This window comes from Lampetra planeri, unplaced genomic scaffold (assembly GCF_965212315.1).
Source record: "Lampetra planeri unplaced genomic scaffold, kcLamPlan1.2.h2 scaffold_1064, whole genome shotgun sequence".
In the NCBI taxonomy this organism is placed as follows: Eukaryota; Metazoa; Chordata; class Hyperoartia; order Petromyzontiformes; family Petromyzontidae; genus Lampetra; species Lampetra planeri.
Window position 1 is genome coordinate 1 of NW_027613774.1, and position 19,241 is coordinate 19,241.

A 19,241-nucleotide genomic window follows, 5' to 3' on the forward strand; every position below is an offset into this window, starting at 1 on the left:
ATCCACAGCAGGCCGAGCCGGGGGCGGGGCCCCGCCGCCTCTGTCAGCACCACCATCACCACCCAAACCGTCAAACAACTTCATGCCCCTCCCTTCACCGCCACTTCTCCTTCCTGTTAACTAATCGCCATAGCGACGGCTTACACCTGGAAACACCTCAGCCGGCGTGTGTGTGTGTGTGTGTGTGAGAGAGACACAGTACCTGTCGATGATCACGGGGTCTGACGGCGTCTCGTTCCGGTTCCCGCAGCTCTTCTTGTCACAGCAGCGGCTGAGTGGAGGGGAGAGAGGAGAGAGGAGATGAGCAGAGAGCTGGTGTGTTTCTGCTGTGACCTACTGATGTAATCTGGGTGTCACAGGAGATAAAAACCAGACGTGAACGAACGTATCATCACAGCTGGAGCACTCGTTCCCGTTTCAGTCCATCTCCATGAATCCATGTTTCTCAACGTCCACGGTTTCACTTCCTCTGTGCAGTCAGGTGACGTTTGGTTCCGGGTCTGACGTCAGCTCTGCTGAAGCTCAGTGAACGCTCGTTCAGCAGACGGTTCAGTTTCGACGTCTCGATTTACATCACGGTTTCCCGCCATCTTTACTGCGCAGCATTGTCTGTCCTCCTCGCCATGGTAACACATCAACTGTCAGAGCACGATAAGAAACGCGTCGAAAAACATTCGGACTCTGAATTCATGTCGTCTGTTCCCGACAAATCCAAGGCAATCATGTGTTCTGGTATGTTGCGCTGTGAAACGGTGTGAAACAATGTGAAATGATGTGAAACGATATGATACGACAACATGATACGACAATACGATACACTACGATACGATACGGTACAATACGCTACTATACACTTCGATATGATACACTGTGATATAATACACTACCCTACGATACATGACAACACGATATGATACAATACAATCTGATACGATACGATACGATAAGTACATCATGGCATATATAGATGACATATAAAGGCATCCTGTTTGAACTGGTGAACAGGAGGTGGAGGGTGGAGCAGACTGGAGAGGCCTGAGGCCTGGTCACATGCATACGCACGCACACACACACACACAAACATGGGGAGACGTCTCAGGTTTCCTGCCGTCACAGATGGCGGAGGTGGAAAGAAAGAGGGCGACACGTTACACCCGTCCACATTGTCTCCACCGTCTCTCTGCTCGCACTCGTCCGCTCACACACACACACACACCCACACACACATGAACACACATGCTGCTGCTGGTGGTGAACAGGGTCATCATACCGTCCTGTTGGAGTAGCGGAGCACCAGCGGGAGGTTACACAGACAAGAAAATGATGGGGGGGTGTGTGTGTTGGGGGTGGTGATGAGTAGGAAGTGAAGAGGAAGAAGAGCGCTGGGTGGAAGCTGTTATAAATGGGGTAGTGGGAAGGCAGACGCGGGGTGGGACGGGGGTAATGCAGCACTTATTGCTTGATCTAATCATCTACGCCCCCCCCCCCCCCCCCCCCCCCCCCACACACACACACACACACACACACACCAAACTCTCAACTGAAGACGCCATTTTCACCAGCGTCCAGAACAGATGAGCTGCGCCGACGTCGATGAGTGATTCGTCAGGATGAACCTATGACGGCGTACGAGTCTGAGTCCTCATGACAGAAATTGTCCGCGTGGCGACAGGAAAGGGAGGACATACTGTTGTACTTTCAGTGTCATTTGTGTGAGTCAGTGGGCGGCTTCAGCATCAGGATGTGACTACAGCATCACCATGGTAACGGGCAAAGGGTGGATTTAAAAGTGGTGAACTGAATCAATAGAAAGATTCATTCAAAAGATTCGTTCACTGAATTCCGCAGGTGTTCTTCTGCTGCACTCTGAATTGAGAAACAAACAAATCTTTTCAGAAGATGACTCAATATAGATCAAGATTCAGTCTCTGTTTGTTTTGCTTTTTTTCTGCACTTGCTGCGTCCATTTGAACTTTATGTGATAGAATCTCCACGCGGGTGGTGGCGGCTTGTCTGGGAGCATATGGCTGACAGCAGCATGAGGACAATGAGCCACGCTGATTAATGGACGCCCTGAGCACTGTTTGTGTGTGTGTGTGAGAGACAGAGAGCGAACATGAGACAACAGCCGCCGAGGTCAAAGATCCAGTTTACGGCAGGAAGTAGCTGCTGCTGCGAGAGAAGAATCGCAGGCACGATAGTTCTCATCTTACGATGAAGATTTACGATGGAATCGGCTGAAAAACCCAATTTATTTCTACGTTCCATGAAAACCGGAGCTGAATCTTCGTGTGTGCAGAGGAATATTCAAGCCGCTATAGAATAAAATATGAGCGGAGCTGCTCGCGCATGTAGATAAAACCCCAGTTTATACTGCTGGAGGTAAAGTTGTGCAGGGACAAGGTCGGGGAAGAAGAAGAAGAACTTAATTCATGTGCTAAATTTGAATTTTTATAACTGCACAAGAGGGAGGGAGACAGAGAGGCGCTGGCTATATTTTATGGTCAGGTTGTGGAGGAAGGATCATTTATTAGCGACGAAACAACAGGAGGGTTCAGATTGACTAATGAGTTTCTGTGTGTCCTAATTAACCAGTCGTCATACACACACACACACAGGTTCTATTGTGTGGGGTGGTTGGTAAAACGCCTCTATAAATAGAAGTCGTCCCTCCAACCTACTTCTGAACTAATTCATCTTTAGATTATAATTAAAGCAACAGCTCTGATGGTGAGAACTCATCTTCCTCAGCTGATGACGCTTCAAGTGTGTGTGGGTGTCGGAGGGGGAGGGGTTAATGAGGGTGTGGGGGTGCGTGTGTGTGTGTTCTCACCTGCACATGATCTCGTGTGTCAGCAGCACTCTGCACATCTCTGGGTTCTTGTCTTGACCTTCGTACACGATCGGCTGGAAAAGAAAGTGTGGTATCAGTAAACAGAGGAGGTCTGAGAGGGTCTGGGGGGGTTTGAGGGGGTCTGAGGAAATTTGAGGTGGTCTGAGGGGGTCTGACGAGGTCTGAGGGGGTCTGAGGAGGTCTGGGGAGGTCTGAGGGGGTCTGAGGAGGTCTGAGGGGGTCTGAAGTCCTCCTGACATCCCACTCCTCCCCTCCAGAGCCCCGTTAGTGAAGACCACAGCGCTCCACAGCCGTTAGCGCAGGAGACTCACCATACGACCGGATACAGCAGCTGCAGCCTGTCCAGTTCAGTTACGTGTTTCTACCTGTGGAGGGCGCCGCTGTGTGTATGCGATGCTAACATGCTAACGTGCTGGTGTGTGTGTGTGTGTGTGGGCAAACAACCAGTGAGATGTTCATCGCCTGTCGCGGCCTTCGTTTGTGTCTTCGACACGCTGCCGACTCTGCTCTTCTCTTTCATCCTCCTCCCCCCCGTCTTACGGTTCCTTTCATTCCTCATCTCCGCCTCTCCCTCTCCTCCACCTTTGAAGCCGGCTGACACGCGCGGCGTGTAAACAGGGGAACACGCTTCCTCCCACGTTAGCGTCAGGTCGGCTCGTGGGAGAGTGATGCGACAGGGCCGCACAGGCGGGTGCCTCATTATCTGCAGCGCACGCGGCCTCCGTTTACGGCGCTTTGCTCGCCGAGGAATGGGACACACACACAACACACACACTCCGTCAGCACTGTCACGCTCAGGGCAAACGCACAGTGGAGGTGTGAACCAGTGGATACAGTCAGTAGTGTAATTATTACCACTACCAAGGTTCCTTTTTTTTCTTTTATCTGTTTGTTTGTTAAAGAATTAACTCAAAAAGTCATCAATGTCTTGAAATGTTTCTGGTACGTCTGGGTCCGAGTCATGTTCCCTCACAAAAAAAAATCCTAACAATCCGAGACATCCCCATCTCTCACCACTTATGAGATTAAAAATAATAAATGTGTGAGTTCTTTCACACACGCATTGGGGGTGGGGTCCACTATCATGTCACAAAATTCCATCCAGACCCGATCAAAATGGCAGACAGGGGAAAAAAATACAGACATTTAACATGGGAAATCCCATTGGAATTTTAAAAAATTGCTAAAAATAACATCTGATTCTGACTCACTTGCAGTTAGTTAGACAGATGTACAATCACCACGTCTACCAACCTGACATGTTTTGTGAGGATCGGCTCCAAAGTTCCACATTTTTAACATCGACCACAACCACGCCTGAACTCCCCATGGTTCAAACTTTGGGTTTTGGGCCTTTTTTGAGGCGTTTTGAGGCAAAAACTTCAGCGACTGAGTTTGATGAACGACGAGCCGTTGTTTCTCTGTGCAGACTGTCCGTTCTGCCGTCACGTGACACATGCGAGTCGTCCACTAAGCTGCTGTCTGTGACGTCGTTCGGGTGAACACACCAGCTGGAGTTGAACTGATCATGTCCTGTCCCAAATGCTGCTAATGGACCAGGACCAGATGATGAAATGTTGGTGGTGTTCTGGAACCATCTGGATCCAGGAATCTGTTGATTCTTACATTTTCATCACACGTGTCCAGAACTCCAGCATGTGGACAGCGGGTGTTGTCAAGGGTCCAGTGTGTTGCTGACGTCCGTTTGTCGGATCTGATCAGGTTTTGGTCTGAAGCCGGCGGCCATGTTTCATCTTCGTCAACAGCTGTGACCACACATCGTCGTCACCGTTTGTTTTTTTTACTGGTTTTCTACCGCAATGTCATCTGTCGCACAAAAAACGTTCTGGTGCTGATGCTAAAAAAAAAAAAGATGTGCCAAAGTGGTGATCACGCTGATGGCGGTGAAACGAGCTGATGGTGTTCGTTCACTTATCCAACAGCAACAAATGAAAACAAACTCTGTGTGTCTCGGCACAGGGAGCCGTTCATCCCAGGGAGCCGTTCCAACGACTGGCTCATCGTCATGCCGACTCATTCATTAGAACCCAACTCCTCTTCAAGGAACCGATCGCTGGGAACTGTTTGCCGACTCAGCAGAGGACTCCCTGAGGAGCCGTTATCTGCCTCCACTTCCCACTGCGAGCAGCAGAACCACGCTCAGCGCCGGCTCGCTCTCATCACAGCCAGAGAGGCACAAACGCTTGGAGCCATGTGGTGTGTGTGTGTGTGTGTGTGTGAGAGCCCCCACCCACACACACACCAGCCCTCTGTTTTGTGTGTGCAGGTACAAGCAGATAAAGGAGGACAGCGGAGTGCAGGTGGATCAGTGGAGCTGCTCGATGTCTGAGAGGTAACACGAGAGGTGACAAACAGGTGTGTGTGTCTGTGTGTGTGTCTGTGCATGCTTACCTGTTTGGTCATGGAGTCTATGAGCCGCACATAAAAGTCCTGCTCTGTTCTGATGCCTGGTGGGACGCAGCAAAGAGAGAGACAATAATCAGACGACATTGTGATAGAAATCACTGGAAAATCACCACAACAATCAGATTTCACGCCAATTATTTTTGAAGAACAAATCTTCTATATATAACAATAACACCAATAACTCAATTTCATTGTAATTTGATTTGATCCACGAGGCCACAAGTCAGGAATGTTCTATTGACACGTGAACTGATCAGTTGTTTGATCTGTAACATGTCAGAATATTCATGTTGTGTTTCAGATCAGACCAGTCACATGCCATGGTCAGCCAGAACCTCCACATTTAACAAGCTGAATCTGACCATTTACTCTTTTTTCCTCTAAAAAAAAATCACTTTAAATGATTAACTTGTTTCTAAAATAGCAACATATTTACTCTATTAGTGGATTTTTTTTGTCGCTCATAACGGTATTTTGAAAAGACATTAGATGAACATGACGAACACAAATGATTTATGGCCACATTAATTGTTTCAGGAAGCTGAGTTGTGTTGACAGAGGCCTTAACATCAGACTGTCGCGCGCGCGCGCGCGCGCACACACACACACACACACACACACACACACACTTGTGTTGTTGTTCAACAATCACTTCTGATCAATCAGATGCATCGAACGCACCGTTACTGTAGAGCAGCTGCAGCCGGTAATGAATCCCGTTATTGGTCTTTTCTCCGGTGGTTTCCTTCACACGCACACACACACACACACACACACACACACTTTTTAAAAGGTTCTTTGAGCACAGGGAATATTACAAAATGAAAATAAAAACGAGTTGCAGTTTTTCTATTACAATATAAATTCCTCTGTAATCACTGATTAGACGCAATAATCCAACACTATCAGAAGTCAGTGTAATAAAAAATAACAATAATAACAACAACAACAACATTAATACTACTAAGAATAATAAAAGGCCCAGAGTAGAATTTAAATTCAATTTGAAACGAGGCCACATGGACTTGAGGCACCGACCTTCTCCTTCTCGATGAAGTCCACGAAGCTGGTCCTCTCGATCTCCACCGGTTGACCCTGCCGGTCGTACAGAGCAAGGACGAAGTGGAAGAAGTTGGACTTCCGCAGGTTGGAGGGCGGCTGCTTCTCGAAGTGAGCCCGGGCCAGACCCACTCCACTACGGACACACAAACGCGGAGGAGTCGGTGTCATTTACGGAGCTTTTTTTTTTTTTTTTTTTTTTTTTAAAGATTTGAGCTTTCCAAAGATTTGAGCTCATTTTTCTATTTCATTAATTCGACTATCGATGCTGCTCTATTTTTGTGAGTTGATTTGCAAGACTCGAAACTCTTACAATCAGATTTTGAATGTTTAAAGCTGATTTCATTAGTTTGAACTTCAAGTCGATTTATTTTCTATTAAATAGTTTTTTAAAAAAATAATTTTCAACCTCCATCACACGTCTTTTTGTCTGCTTTTGTTGAAACGTCAGACAAGTAAAATAAAAGAAGTCGTGGTGAAACACAAACACACTCGATCATCTGAGGAGTGTGTGTGTGTGTGTGTGTGTGTGTGTGTGTGTGTGTGTTCAAACTATCACATCTTCATTTTCTTCCCACGAACTACATCCGGTGTGTGTGCGTGGGACCGTCGCGTCCTCCTGTCCCCAGGACACCATCCCGTGTTGCGGGGAGCAGCGGGGGGAGCTGGGTCTCCTCCAGCCGGGGACCGCTCACCTTTGGGCGGCCGTGTTGGCGTCCAGCACGCCGCCCCCTTGCATCCAGCTCCGGACGGAGTTCATGGCTCCCAGCGGCTCCTCCTTGAGGCTGCTGCCGCTCCTCTGGATGCTCTCCTGGATGCCGAACATGGACGAACCTCCGGGGGTGGGTGGGTCGGTCGGTTCGGTCCGTCGGTCGGTCGGTCGGGGCTGGGCACTCGCTCCGCTGTGGTTCGCTGCGCTGGAGGTCCCGCTGCAGCAGCCGCCGGGTCCCGGTGATTGGAGTCCTAAAGAGCGAGGAGCAGGGGGCGACGGCGGGGAGTGGGGCACATGTCCAGCTGTACGATCCAAAGTGTCCCACAAGCAAACACCAGAAGAAGAAGAGGAAGAAGAAGAAGAGGCGTCAAGTCGCCAGAGAGACGTCGGGACGCGCGTTGGAAAGTGACTCCAGGTGGAGAACTGAGCTGTCAGAGAGGAACGAAACCGGCTCCTCACCGGGACCGCCGGTCATCATCGACCCATCAGCGGCTCATCACGACCTGCTCATGATCTGACTCCTCTTTTCTTTCTTCCACTCGTCTGTTCTCTTCTCTTCCCCCCGCGTCCCACTGCTCCGAACGGGACGTGTTCGGTGTCCAGAGCAGCTCTCCGGCTCCGCTGCCTCTGAGGAGGAGGCTCTCGCGCTCTCTCTCTCTCTCTCTCTCTCTCCCTCTCTCTCTCTCTCTCTGGAAGGGAGGAGGGAGGAGACGCCCCCAAACAAAGGCGGAGGAGGCAGGTTCTCCTCCCGCAGACCTGCTCCCATTTCTGGGGATGAGCTTTCCACACTTGGAACGATTCATGCTGTGAAGACAGATCAAATATTAGAGCAGGGAAGCGACTGTAAAGGATCTGATGGATAAAACTTTAATTTAGTTTATGAATGGAGCTTAAATAAGGAAAATACAAGAAGAGAAATAACACATTGCTCGGAGAGGTCAGGGACAAATGGTGATGAGCTGAGGATAGGACTGAAGGTTTGAAGGAAAGTGTGTCCCCCTGCTGGCTCCAAAAAACCAAACAAACAGAAAACCAACACCACGTCATCAGGACCCGTTCCAGAAAGCACGTTTTGTGAAAATCATCCTGAAAGAAGGACAATTGATTTTTTTTAAATTCGACTTTCACTTCAACTGACAGAAATCAAAGCAAAAGGGTTTAAAGTCTCAGACTGAATTCAGTTTATCAGTAACGCTGAAATACAGACAATTCTGCAGTTTTTTCCCCCTCATTTTCGGACTAAAACTCGGGATTTCCGTTGTCCTGTTTTCTGGAACGGGCCCCATGTTGAAGACATCACAGGTATCGATGAGCTGGTTGATAAAGGTTATAAAGTTGGGCGTTTTTCAGCTGAAATGATTGACAGGCGGAAACTCCCAAAGGTAAATGGAAAAAAACGTTTTTGACCTTGACTGTGGAGAATAAACGTCTTCTTTTTCCTTCTTCTTCTTCCGCTCCAGTTTTGTGCTTTTGATGGGAAACAGACAGACGAGCTGCTGTGGGAGAGTCGGTGCTCATCAATGATGGATGGAGACGATCCAGAAAGGACTCACTAGTGAAACATTTAGACATTTTGATCTGCATTAAAAGGAGTTCGTTCCCACCTGAGGGAAAAGGCTGTCACATTTTAAACTGAAGCGTAAAATAAATCAATGTAAAATTAAAAAAATATATACGTAACATCAAACCAATCTAATCTCAGAATAAACTGCTTTAATTTGGTACAATATTATTAACGTGCATGGACAATTTTAACTGTTTATTTTAGACATAAATCAAAACACTTATCAACTTGTCATTGTGGAAAGAATTGAATGAAAGAAACGATCGAACATGGAGCCTGAGGTTGTTTAAAACCAACACAACAGCGTCCCCATGTGTCTCATCTGGGCAACTGCACCGCCGCTTAAGAACCCACCTGACCAGTTTAACGTCCTCAGAAAATAAATGAAAGACAAACGAACAAACAAACGCAATGTTTGCGTGTTTGCACGTTGTACCTGACACTATGGTACATTTCCGGCTCGGTTCTGACTTCCGGTTCGTGTATCACGGCGACGTTCTCTGCTAGCTAGCTGCGTTTGTCTACTTGCTAAAGGGAAAGAAGCACCTTTGCTAGCTAGTAGCTGTTAACCCCGGGGGTTCTACCGCGGGGTACACGTCTCCATCAAATGTGTGCACATTCCGTGGAACTTTCACGTGTTCAGGATGAAAACTTTCTATGAAATGCTGGCGTGAACTTCCTCCATTATTTTACAGGTTGAACCGAAAGTCCTGTTTGTTAGCCCCCGCCCACATGTGTGATGCCAACAAATGAGGTCAGGCCATTTTGATTCTTGATTCTATTTTTGTTAAAATTCAAAAGTAACCAGCATTTTGATTTTTTTTAACCAGAAAGAAAGAAAGTGTGCAAATCTATTCAGAACATTTTAATTGACTCGATTGTTTGTATTTAATTTTGATTTTAATTTCTAAATTTCATTTACATTTATAGTTCTATGTATGTCGATGCACTGGAATAACTAATTGCTTTTTATTCTGTTCAAAGAATTAAATAAAATGGCTGTTTTTATTTTCACTTATTGAAACAAGTTTGAATATATACATGTCAAAACATCCTTTACATCTACTGTTCATCACGTCGGGCCAAACCAGTGTAAAACCTTCATTAACCGATTGATCTCACACACACACAAAATTGAATAGACCTGATCATTTTTTCTGGTTTTACTTTATGTGTAGAATCTGCTTTTAATATTAAATAGTCATTATTAAACAGTCATTATATAAAAATTACCTGTCTGTTTTGTGCTAATGATGCCATATAAGCACACAGAGTCCAGGGTGCATAATTTGTTTTATTTTCTGACATTCAGTTTCTGTAAAATAAACGAGACGACGTCGGGCACCAAGTCCAAAACCATGAAGCGTCTCAGTCGCCGGCATTCAGTCAGGTCCTACACGTCGCATCCTTCACTTGGAGTGTAGAAAAGAAATCATGAGGGGGAAAAAAATAAAATAAAATCTGGACACAACATCTGTGTCAGACGAGCAGCCGTGAACGTGATCGGGCTGTATGGAGGTAAGTCTGTTCAATGTTTCATCAAACACTGGTTAAAATCGATCAGCACGTGGTCGCTTCTCTGGATTCAAACACTCAGATGAAGTTTGGAGAGATTTCATCTGTGGCAATGATACAGAACACTCGTTTGTGTTTGTAAAATACTGAAGAATGAGACCAACACATGTAGATCCTGTGAATGGATCACAGCTGCGGCTCTCCTGCACTTCATGTAAACGTCATGTTTTTTTTTCCCCCTGCGTCTTCTCTCCAGCGTGAGAGCGTCACTCGTCCTCGTCGCCGCTGAAATCGGCTTGAAGGAGAGGAGCTGTCGCACTGAAACGCCACAGGAAAGAAATGGAAAAAAACCCCAAAACACATGGAAACATCTGGAATCATGAAACCGTCATTCACAATCGTTGCCACCAGCGGTTCGACGCTGTGGCGCGGCTGACCTTTGACCCCAGCACAGAGCCAACTTCTAGACCCATTTAAGTGCTTTGAAACCGCTGAAATGCATTTGACAGGAAAAAAAATATGTATATCAAAGAAGACGTTCACCTTTCAGAAGATCGTATGTGCAAAATACAAACTACATTTCCTTTCTTAAAAAACAAACAGACAAAACAAAAGCAATGATTAAAAAAATAAAAATAACAGGACACTTCAGTGCAGCGGGCCGGGTCTGATCCTACACGGACGTGTACTCATTCTCAGAGCCTGCAGCTGCCACGTGCACGTGTCCGGAACAAAGTCATTGGTACTAATAAGACCTTCAGTAAATAGTGGTAACACTGTTCCCTAGCGCCTCTCGGGAGCCGTCGGCGTCCTGCTGATCCCACTCCTACCAGTAGAGGGCACCGGAGTGTTCATGCCAGCTGGACGGACGCGTCATACCGGCGGGAGAGGCCGCTAACGCCGGCCGGTGTCACACAGCCGACCCCCGTGAACCAGCGGGAAGCTTTGGAGAAACCGATGTCGCCGACGCTCCGGACGGACGGATACAGGCGCCGCACGGAGCAGACACACCAACGGAACGGGCCGCACACGCAAACACGTCGCAGGGTGTTTGGACGGTGGACGGCCACAGAGCGTTTGGAGCGCTGCGAGTGAAAATGACATTAGTGCAAATGCAACCCCCGCCCCCCCGACACACACACACACACAGAAAAAAAAATAAAAGCAGAAGAAGCCTAAAGTAAACAGTAGAAAACCAGCGGTGAGCGCGCACACACACACACACACACACGTGCATGGTGGAGGAGGAAACGTGCAAGCGTTACATACAGGCGTGCAGCAAGCGCGCACACACACTTCTCCAGCTTGGGCGTGCGTGTCTGTGTGTGTGCGTGTGCGCAATGTGACTGGTTCAGTCTCAGCTTGGATGGGACCCGTGTGGGCGGACGAGTACCGTGACCCGATGAACAAACGCTGCAGCTGAGACAGGTCGGTTGGTTTGGTTGTTGTTGTTGCTGGGACCGGCCAAACACGTCGGGTTTTAACTGGAACAGAGCAGCTGGACCCCGGGGAGGAGTTGTTGGATGTGGACCTGTTGACCGCCGTGGCTCCGGGTCATGTGACCGCCTCCTGAGGAAACATTCAGTCTCTGTTGATTTGACGTCCGGCGCTGTCTGCCGTCATGCAGCAGCCTCAGTTCAACTGACCTTTGACCCCCACCCTCCCAGCTCATGGCACAGATGCAGCCCCCCCACTTCCCCCACCCCAATGACGAGAGCAGCGACACTGTCAGTTTGAAATGGACGAGTGAACTCATACTTTCACTCTGGATTTTGGCGAAATTCTTTGAGTCTGTCGGTAAAAATATAAAATAATCTGATGTGGAGTGACCCCCCCCCCCAATTCAGACTGTGTTTGCCATGTGCTGATGCGTTCAGGGTTCCTCAGGGAGGGAAGTGGGCGGGGCATGCTGCAATGACGTCTCCAGGGCGTCCGGCTGTGGTTCAGAGGTCGGGGGCGGGGACAGAGGATGGGGGGGAATGTCTGAGGAGGAAGAACTGGACCCCTGTGCGGCGCCCCGCCCCTCACACCCCGTTCCGGTCTGGGCAGCGCCGTCGCCCTGGTTGCTGCCAGCTGGGCCGTCGTCCTGATTGGCCGCGGCAGAGTCCGGGGCGGGGGCCGGCGCTGACAGGTGATTGGCTCTTGAGTTGTGAGTGACAGAGGGGACACGTCTCCTGGACGTAGAGCCACTTCTTCAGACAGCCGGCGTGGAAGAAGTGGCTGCAGGGGGTGATCACAGCACTGGACATGTCCTGGAGGGGTCAGGGGACATGTCAGCACCGCACCGACACACAAAACACACACACATTAGCTCCACAGAGACACACAAAACACACACACATCAACACCACACAGACACACTAAATGCACACGTCAGCACTGCATACTGAAGACACAGTTCACGTCACCAGGGCACACTGACCCCCCTCCCCCTCCCCCCAGCTGGTACCTGGTAGCAGATGGCACAGATGTCGTTGTACTGCTCCAGCTGAGCGTTGCTGGCCGTCGGGAGGCTCTTGATCTTGTTGACGGCGTCCCGGCGCAGCAGGAAGCTCTGCCAGCCCAGCTGAGCTCGTAACCACACGTTGTAGTAGGAGTGGACCAGAATGATGGTGCTGCCCATCACGCTCCACTCGCCGAACACCGTCTCTGACACGCCGTAGCACACCACACACACCGCCACCTGACGACAGCAGCCGGCAAACGTCAGACCGACACCCCCGGAATTGCACAAACTAAACAGTCGCTACTTGGCCGATGCGTCAGATGGGCGCCGGTGTGTGTCTCACCAGGAACTCCAGCAGTCTGTAGGTCCCATTCACACAGTAGATGACTTCGTCCATGTTCTCCACAGGAGCCTTCCGGAACTCCTCCACCATGAAGAGAACGTAGATGAGCAGTGTGCCAAGGACCTGGAAGTCACAGGCAGATTTTACAGACACTTCCTGTCAGCTGACAGCTGGTCGTCTGCTGCCGGCGTTACCTGCAGCGAGGTGAGGATGGAGGAGGAGATGATGATGAGGAGCCAGAAGTCCATGTGGAAGAACTGGCAGATCATGTAGGCCATGTAGGCGGGAAAGATCAGCAGGAAGAGGCACAGAGACACCGCTCGGAAGTGTTTCCACAGACTCCTGCGGGACCAGGACATGGTGAACTTCGAACCCTTTGACGGCGGTGTCGGCTCTTTTTTTCCCCATTTGACTTTTTTAGTTAATTTCATTTTTTCCACTGATCGCTCTGCCGTTTTATATTTCTATTTGAGGTTGGAGCTGTTGTGACAAACTAATTTCCCTGTAACACAGACGGTATCATACTTTGGAGTACCATGATTACATGACGATTTGCACAGAAAACGGTTCCTTAAAGCTGCTGGTGTCCCTCGGTTCCTCTACCTGGTGCAAAGGAGGAGCTCGGAGAAGGAGGAAACGTCCATCTGTTCCTGCCCTAGCTCCTTCTTCACACCGAGGAACCGAGCGACATCTCATCTTTCAGGAAGCGTTTCTGATAGTTGTGCAATTACGGTACTCCAAAGTCAGCTAGCACAGATGTATCAGCAGCGATACCGCGGGTGACAAAGGGTTAATAAAGTCTATGTGAGTTAGTGAGATGAATGTATTTACACTCTACTGAACAATTAAACACTTGAGGATCAGCTGACTTGTCTCTGGATGCTCCCAGCGCCAGGACGATGGGGTCTGCGATCTCCAGCATGGACTGGAGGATGGAGGCCACCACGATGAAGAGGATGATTGACAGGAGGAAGGCTCGGTGGATGACCTGCAGCTCAATGAGGCCGGTCTGGACAGCGAGGATCAGCAGGGTGATGCCTTCAGTCATCCCCCTGGGGGGGGAGGAGACCAGCGTCGGTGTCCACATGCACCTATACATACATACATACATACACCCCTATACACACACACACACACGTGTGTGTACGTGTGCGTACCCAGACGTACACACAAACATCCTCACATCCACAACACGTCCATGCACACTCCACGTACACACAAGCGTATGTACCCACGTCAACAGGTACATGTACACACACACATAAACACACACACACACACTGACCTGTGCATGGTGTTGTCATTCATAAAGGCCCGGTAGCCCTGCAGGTAGAACTTGCAGAGCGTGAGAACTCCCAGGGCGACGAAGGAGACGGTGAAGACCAGCCCCAGGAGGGAGTACGGGGTACTGCAGCACTCAGCGATACTGGGGAGAAGAAAGCAGCCCCCATGTCAGGCTACGTGCGTCTCCGCCGCAGCGGAGATCCGCTGTGACGTGCAGCACCTGGTCAGGAACAGGAACAGAAGTCTCTCGCGTGAGGTCGGCTGGTCTCTGGTGCTGAAGTAGGAGTAGATCTGCAGCGCGAAGAGCAGCAGCCAGAAACACATGAAGAGAACGGGCAGGACCAGCTGGTTCCACAGAGACATGCCCAGAGCCAGCAGACCGTACACCTCAACCACCTGCAGCATGGACACACACACACACCATTCACGTCATCGTCCAGGAGATGTAGAGATCAAGAAGAGGCGTCGGTCCGCTGCTCCACCTGAGCCAGCTCCCTGTAGGCCGTCTTTGCCAGGTTGTACGGTACCAGCAGGTTGGACGCCAGGAAGTACATGACCTCGAGGCCGGTGAAGATCATGGAGAATCTGTTGATGAAAACGATGGTCTCCAGGGGGACCAGACACAGCCTGGCCACCAGAGGGAGCAGGTGGGCAGAGAAGAGCCAGATCCTCTTGGTCTGCATCACACAGGAGCACAGGGTACACACCACCAGCTGCCCTGAGAGGGAGAGAGAGCACACACACGTGTGACCGACACAGGTAACACACACACACACTCCACACACGGTCATACTCGGCAGCTGCATTGAGACGGAAAAAAATAGTTTGTTTTGCAGTTCAGTGTACTGAATGAAGTAAATCGTAGTCACAGTGTGGGATGGATAACATTTATCTGCTAAAGAAGAGGAGATATTCCTTCCATCCACTTTTGGTTTTGTTTTCACAGAAAGTTTCTCTCATTTTTTACTGAAAACATAAAAGCCAGGTCCACATGTTCCAAATCCCTCTTTTCATCTGTTTGTCCTCCGTCTTCCTCAACATTGTATATTATTATCATATTTTCATCCAAATGGATCCATTGGAAGCTGGACAGGCTGTAGTTCAACCTCCAGGCCTGTAGGTGGAGCTGAAATTCACCAGAAAAGAGGAGAGGGTGGAGCGGCACTTCCCTGTCTGCTGAGCGAATAGAACCGCCTACAAGGTGAAAAGAGCATGATGCAGAACCTGACGCAGATCCTGTTGGTGTTGCTGTGGTAACATGATGCGCTCACTTTCACTTTCGCTTGCAGTAAACAAACAAAACACCAAACAACTGATCTCACAGCAACATTTGGTGACTGCCAAGAAAATAGAACCGTCCAAAATGTGATTTCTGACCAAAAAAGTGAGTGGATGAAATGATCTTGTCAAAGTTACTATGGTAACAAGATCCGCTCACTTTCAGTCATTATTGATTGAAGGAAACAAAGAAAAACACTGAGAACCAGACACAAAAATCAACTATGATGCCCCCCATTATACCGATGAGGGCGGTGGTGAATCTGTTCATGGACAAAGGTTCCAGGTACACAGGTCCTTCATGGCCAGACTCCAGTTCACTGCGGACGTAATCCCTGCCGAGGAGAAGAGGCGGAGGCAAACATTTACACCACAGACGACTCGTCAGCTCCAATGTCAGAAGGAGCATCGTGGAACAAAACGTGTTCACATTTAGCTGAAGATACCACTGTTAGAAATGGGCCACAGGAGAATTGTAGATGTTAAGGGTGGACTTACTGTGTGTGTGTGTGTGTGTGTGTGTGTGTTCACACCTTGACACCTGGTGACCAGCAAACAGCAGCAGGGCCGTGAGCACATACAGGTAGAGTTTGACCAGGTGCTGTCGAGGCAGCGTCAGGAGAACCAGGCTCAGGATGTAACCTGGGAATCACACACACACGGAACGCACAGGTCACACAATGTGTGTGTGTGTGTGTGTGTGTAGCAGTCAAACTCTAGATGACCGCCACAACAACCTGCTGAGGCGATTTCAGTCCGTCCAGACGCAGCTCATCAGCACATACCGAGCCTGTTGGCTCATGAACCGACAGCAGCCAAGTCTGACAGCGCCCACCGCACACGCACACCAAAACACACACGGAAAATTCAACAATGTGCCTGTTTGTGGGTTGTTTTTTTTATGGCGAGCCCAGATCATAAGCTGACCACCGGGTTCTGCTTTGTCAGCTGCTGCTTCCAGTGACAGAGGACCTGTAAACACCCCGTTCTATGCCCCTCCGTGCCATGTCTCTGCTCTATGCCCCACCGTTCATTGATGAACTGTAGTAACCCCCTCCGTCCGTTCGTCTGTTTGTGACCCTGCAGCTCCACGACTGCAGGAGTTGGTGTAAACACTGTTAGAGTTCTCCACAGCACACGGATCACAACTAGGGATCTATGCAATGATACGCCGTCAACAAATTAGTGTTCCTGCTGCTTCTTGCTCCTCCGTTACCGCAGTGACCTACAGGAAGTGCTGGGGGCAGTATCGCTCACTGTTTACATCCCGCGAGGAAACGGAGAAGAAGAACCCACGCACTGTGGCGGAACAAACGGACAAAGAGGCTTGAAAACTCAGGACAATTTTCACTGAAAATAAACCAGAGAAAGATGTTAAATTCAAATTCTGTGAAACTCAACTTCTCATTCCACGGCAGCGCTATGGGGATGAACCAACACTGTAAACGACCACACCCCAGAGCTGCTGGATCGTCACGCACTGCAGAGAGGGACGATGTTAATTAACCACCAGCCCATGATGAAAGGACACACCATCTCCCGTTCCTCTGTCAAACCCATTGTCAGCACTTCTGCCTCTTAATAGTTCACTATTAAGCCAGAAAACAGGGCCCATTGAAGGATCCTTAGTCTTCTCGGCCGTGCTACGTCACCTGCACCGGCAAATTAACAAGGCAGTGGTCAACAATAACAGACATGGACAAGTTTCAGGAGGAGGAGGCAAGTGTGTCTTCAGTCAGGACACTGAACGACAAGTTTATTTACCAAAAGAACAGAGACGGGACGATGAATAAAAACGCTGTGATTTGTAGTTTTTGCAAAAAGGAGTTCTCTTACCACCGGAGCCACTCCAGCCTGACGTACCATTTAAATGCGAAACATGTTCAGGCAAGTTCCTCCGCTGCGAGTGCGGCTACCGGGAGCTCGCTCCACCAACCCACACTAGCTGAATTTGGGAAACGAATGAGCAAATCCACAACAGAAAAATGGACAAATACAATCGCAAAATGGGTTGCTGCTGATTGCAGGCCAATTTCAGAATTGTGTTTATTTAACTGTATTGCTGTATTTGTATTACATTTTTGAATAATGCACCTGGCCTAACTGGTTTGCAGATGCGCTTGACCTTTACTTTTGGATTTCATTTATGAAGCACAGTTCACCAATAAAAAATTGGATTTCAAACGTCTCTTCTTACTGTATTCAATTGCTTAGTCATGCATTACAATTTTTAATATCCTAGAATTCAAATTCTTTATCAGGAGACCTTTAGCAGATATGACATTAAAATGCGATTAATTCGATGAATTAATTACAAAATCCTGTAATTAATTTGATTGATTTTAATTGACTGACAGCACTAGTAACAATACACTTCTCTTCAGACTTATCGTCATTGTGAGTCTGTGTGTGTGTGTGTGCGTGAGACAGAGACCAGCAGCACTGACCTACGTAGTGCAGGTAGAGTGCCAGGTACTTGTACTGGAACAGGGGGTTGTTGGAGAGGCTGGAGCGCTGGATCTTCTGGAAGAAAGAGCTGACATCCCAGCGGTACAGGACGTCCAGCAGCATGATGCTGGGAACACGCAGTCCCACGTTGAGCACCGCCTCTACGCGGTCCTTCACTGCCATGGCCTCGGCTCGACCTCGGATGGGCAGGCGACACTGACCACTAAGTCGGGATGGTAACGGTGGGCGCGCTGCGGAGGAATGCAGAGGGAGGGAAGGAAACAAGGGTGGTTAACAGGATGCGGGTGAGACAAAGTGATGGAGAGTGGAAAATGAAAAAGCAGAGGAGGAAGGATGTGACGAGTCAAGTCATGATATTTGAAGATTTACTCAATGTATGTGCGCCCCTTCCTTCTCACGTATAATGTCGGCTGCAGTCTCCTACCTGGAGGAACGACTGCATTGTTTGCTACAATGACCTGAGGAGAATTCAGCAGGAGAGCTGCAAAACTAGCTGAGAGGACACACAGTGACAACTAGAACAGCACTAAGACAGCTCAGACCTCCACCAGCAGCTCATCACCACACAAGTTATTTTATCTCCATCAACAGATTCGTGGACCCAGATGGTTCCAGAACACTACCAACATTTAATCATCTGGTCCTGGTCCCATTAGCAGCGTTTCCTGGACATTTAATTAAAACCATTTCCCTCCTTGGTGGAGGTAACAATGTGCAGGTTCCCGTCAGCATCAGGCTTCGCAGATCACCTAAGGATTGATGAATGAATGCATGCATGGACACGGGGGATACGGTTGCTAACAGCAACATTTACATCCATTAATATACCTATAGGTCCGGACAGGATCCACATCCCTTACATAACAGCGAATTAAAGGCCACCGTTCGGAGACAGAGATCTTACATAACGTCTACGACTGCTCACGTCCATCCGTTAAAGCCGCTCACGTCGGTGTGGGTTCATCTACATGGCGGAATTTGGACAATTACAGGCGGAAGTGAAACACGGGCGCTCCATCCGTCATGGATGAGTGAGCTCCGCACCGGCCGTGCTACGTGATGAACTGTAGTAACCCCTCCGTCTCGACGGAAGCGGAGACGAAGGAGGGGGTGGCGCTGCGACGCAAAAAAAATGAAACTCTGCTGACGTTTTTTCCCACAACCGAGCCAAGTGAAACGGCAGGCTACGGGTTCGAGTTGGGGGGGTGGGGGTGGGGGTGGGGGTGGGGTTAACAGGACATAAATAAACCACCGCCCACCGCCTCTTCCACCACCGGCACCGTGTCCGGG

At 49.1% G+C, this 19,241-nt stretch overlaps 2 protein-coding genes across 2 annotated transcripts; both read right to left on the reverse strand.

Moving 5' to 3' along the window:
• Positions 1-202: 202 nt before the first annotated feature.
• On the reverse strand, positions 203-7,166 carry LOC144738583 (transcription factor COE1-A-like; the record flags this gene model as incomplete). The annotated part of the gene is made up of 6 exons (XM_078621584.1): positions 7,036-7,166; positions 6,320-6,476; positions 5,963-6,026; positions 5,267-5,322; positions 2,834-2,907; positions 203-271 (listed from the first exon to the last, which is right to left on the reverse strand). Coding segments are annotated over exons 1-6 (551 nt in total), but the record flags the coding sequence as incomplete, so codon positions are not given.
• Positions 7,167-10,397: 3,231 nt separating this feature from the next.
• On the reverse strand, positions 10,398-18,113 carry RNF145 (ring finger protein 145). The gene is made up of 13 exons (XM_078621580.1): positions 17,930-18,113; positions 16,016-16,124; positions 15,726-15,817; positions 14,687-14,922; positions 14,425-14,600; positions 14,206-14,346; positions 13,790-13,972; positions 13,115-13,262; positions 12,921-13,043; positions 12,581-12,814; positions 12,162-12,383; positions 11,011-11,216; positions 10,398-10,449 (listed from the first exon to the last, which is right to left on the reverse strand). The coding sequence occupies exons 1-13, from the start codon at positions 18,111-18,113 to the stop codon at positions 10,398-10,400; spliced, it is 2,106 nt and encodes a 701-aa protein (XP_078477706.1).
• Positions 18,114-19,241: the final 1,128 nt, after the last annotated feature.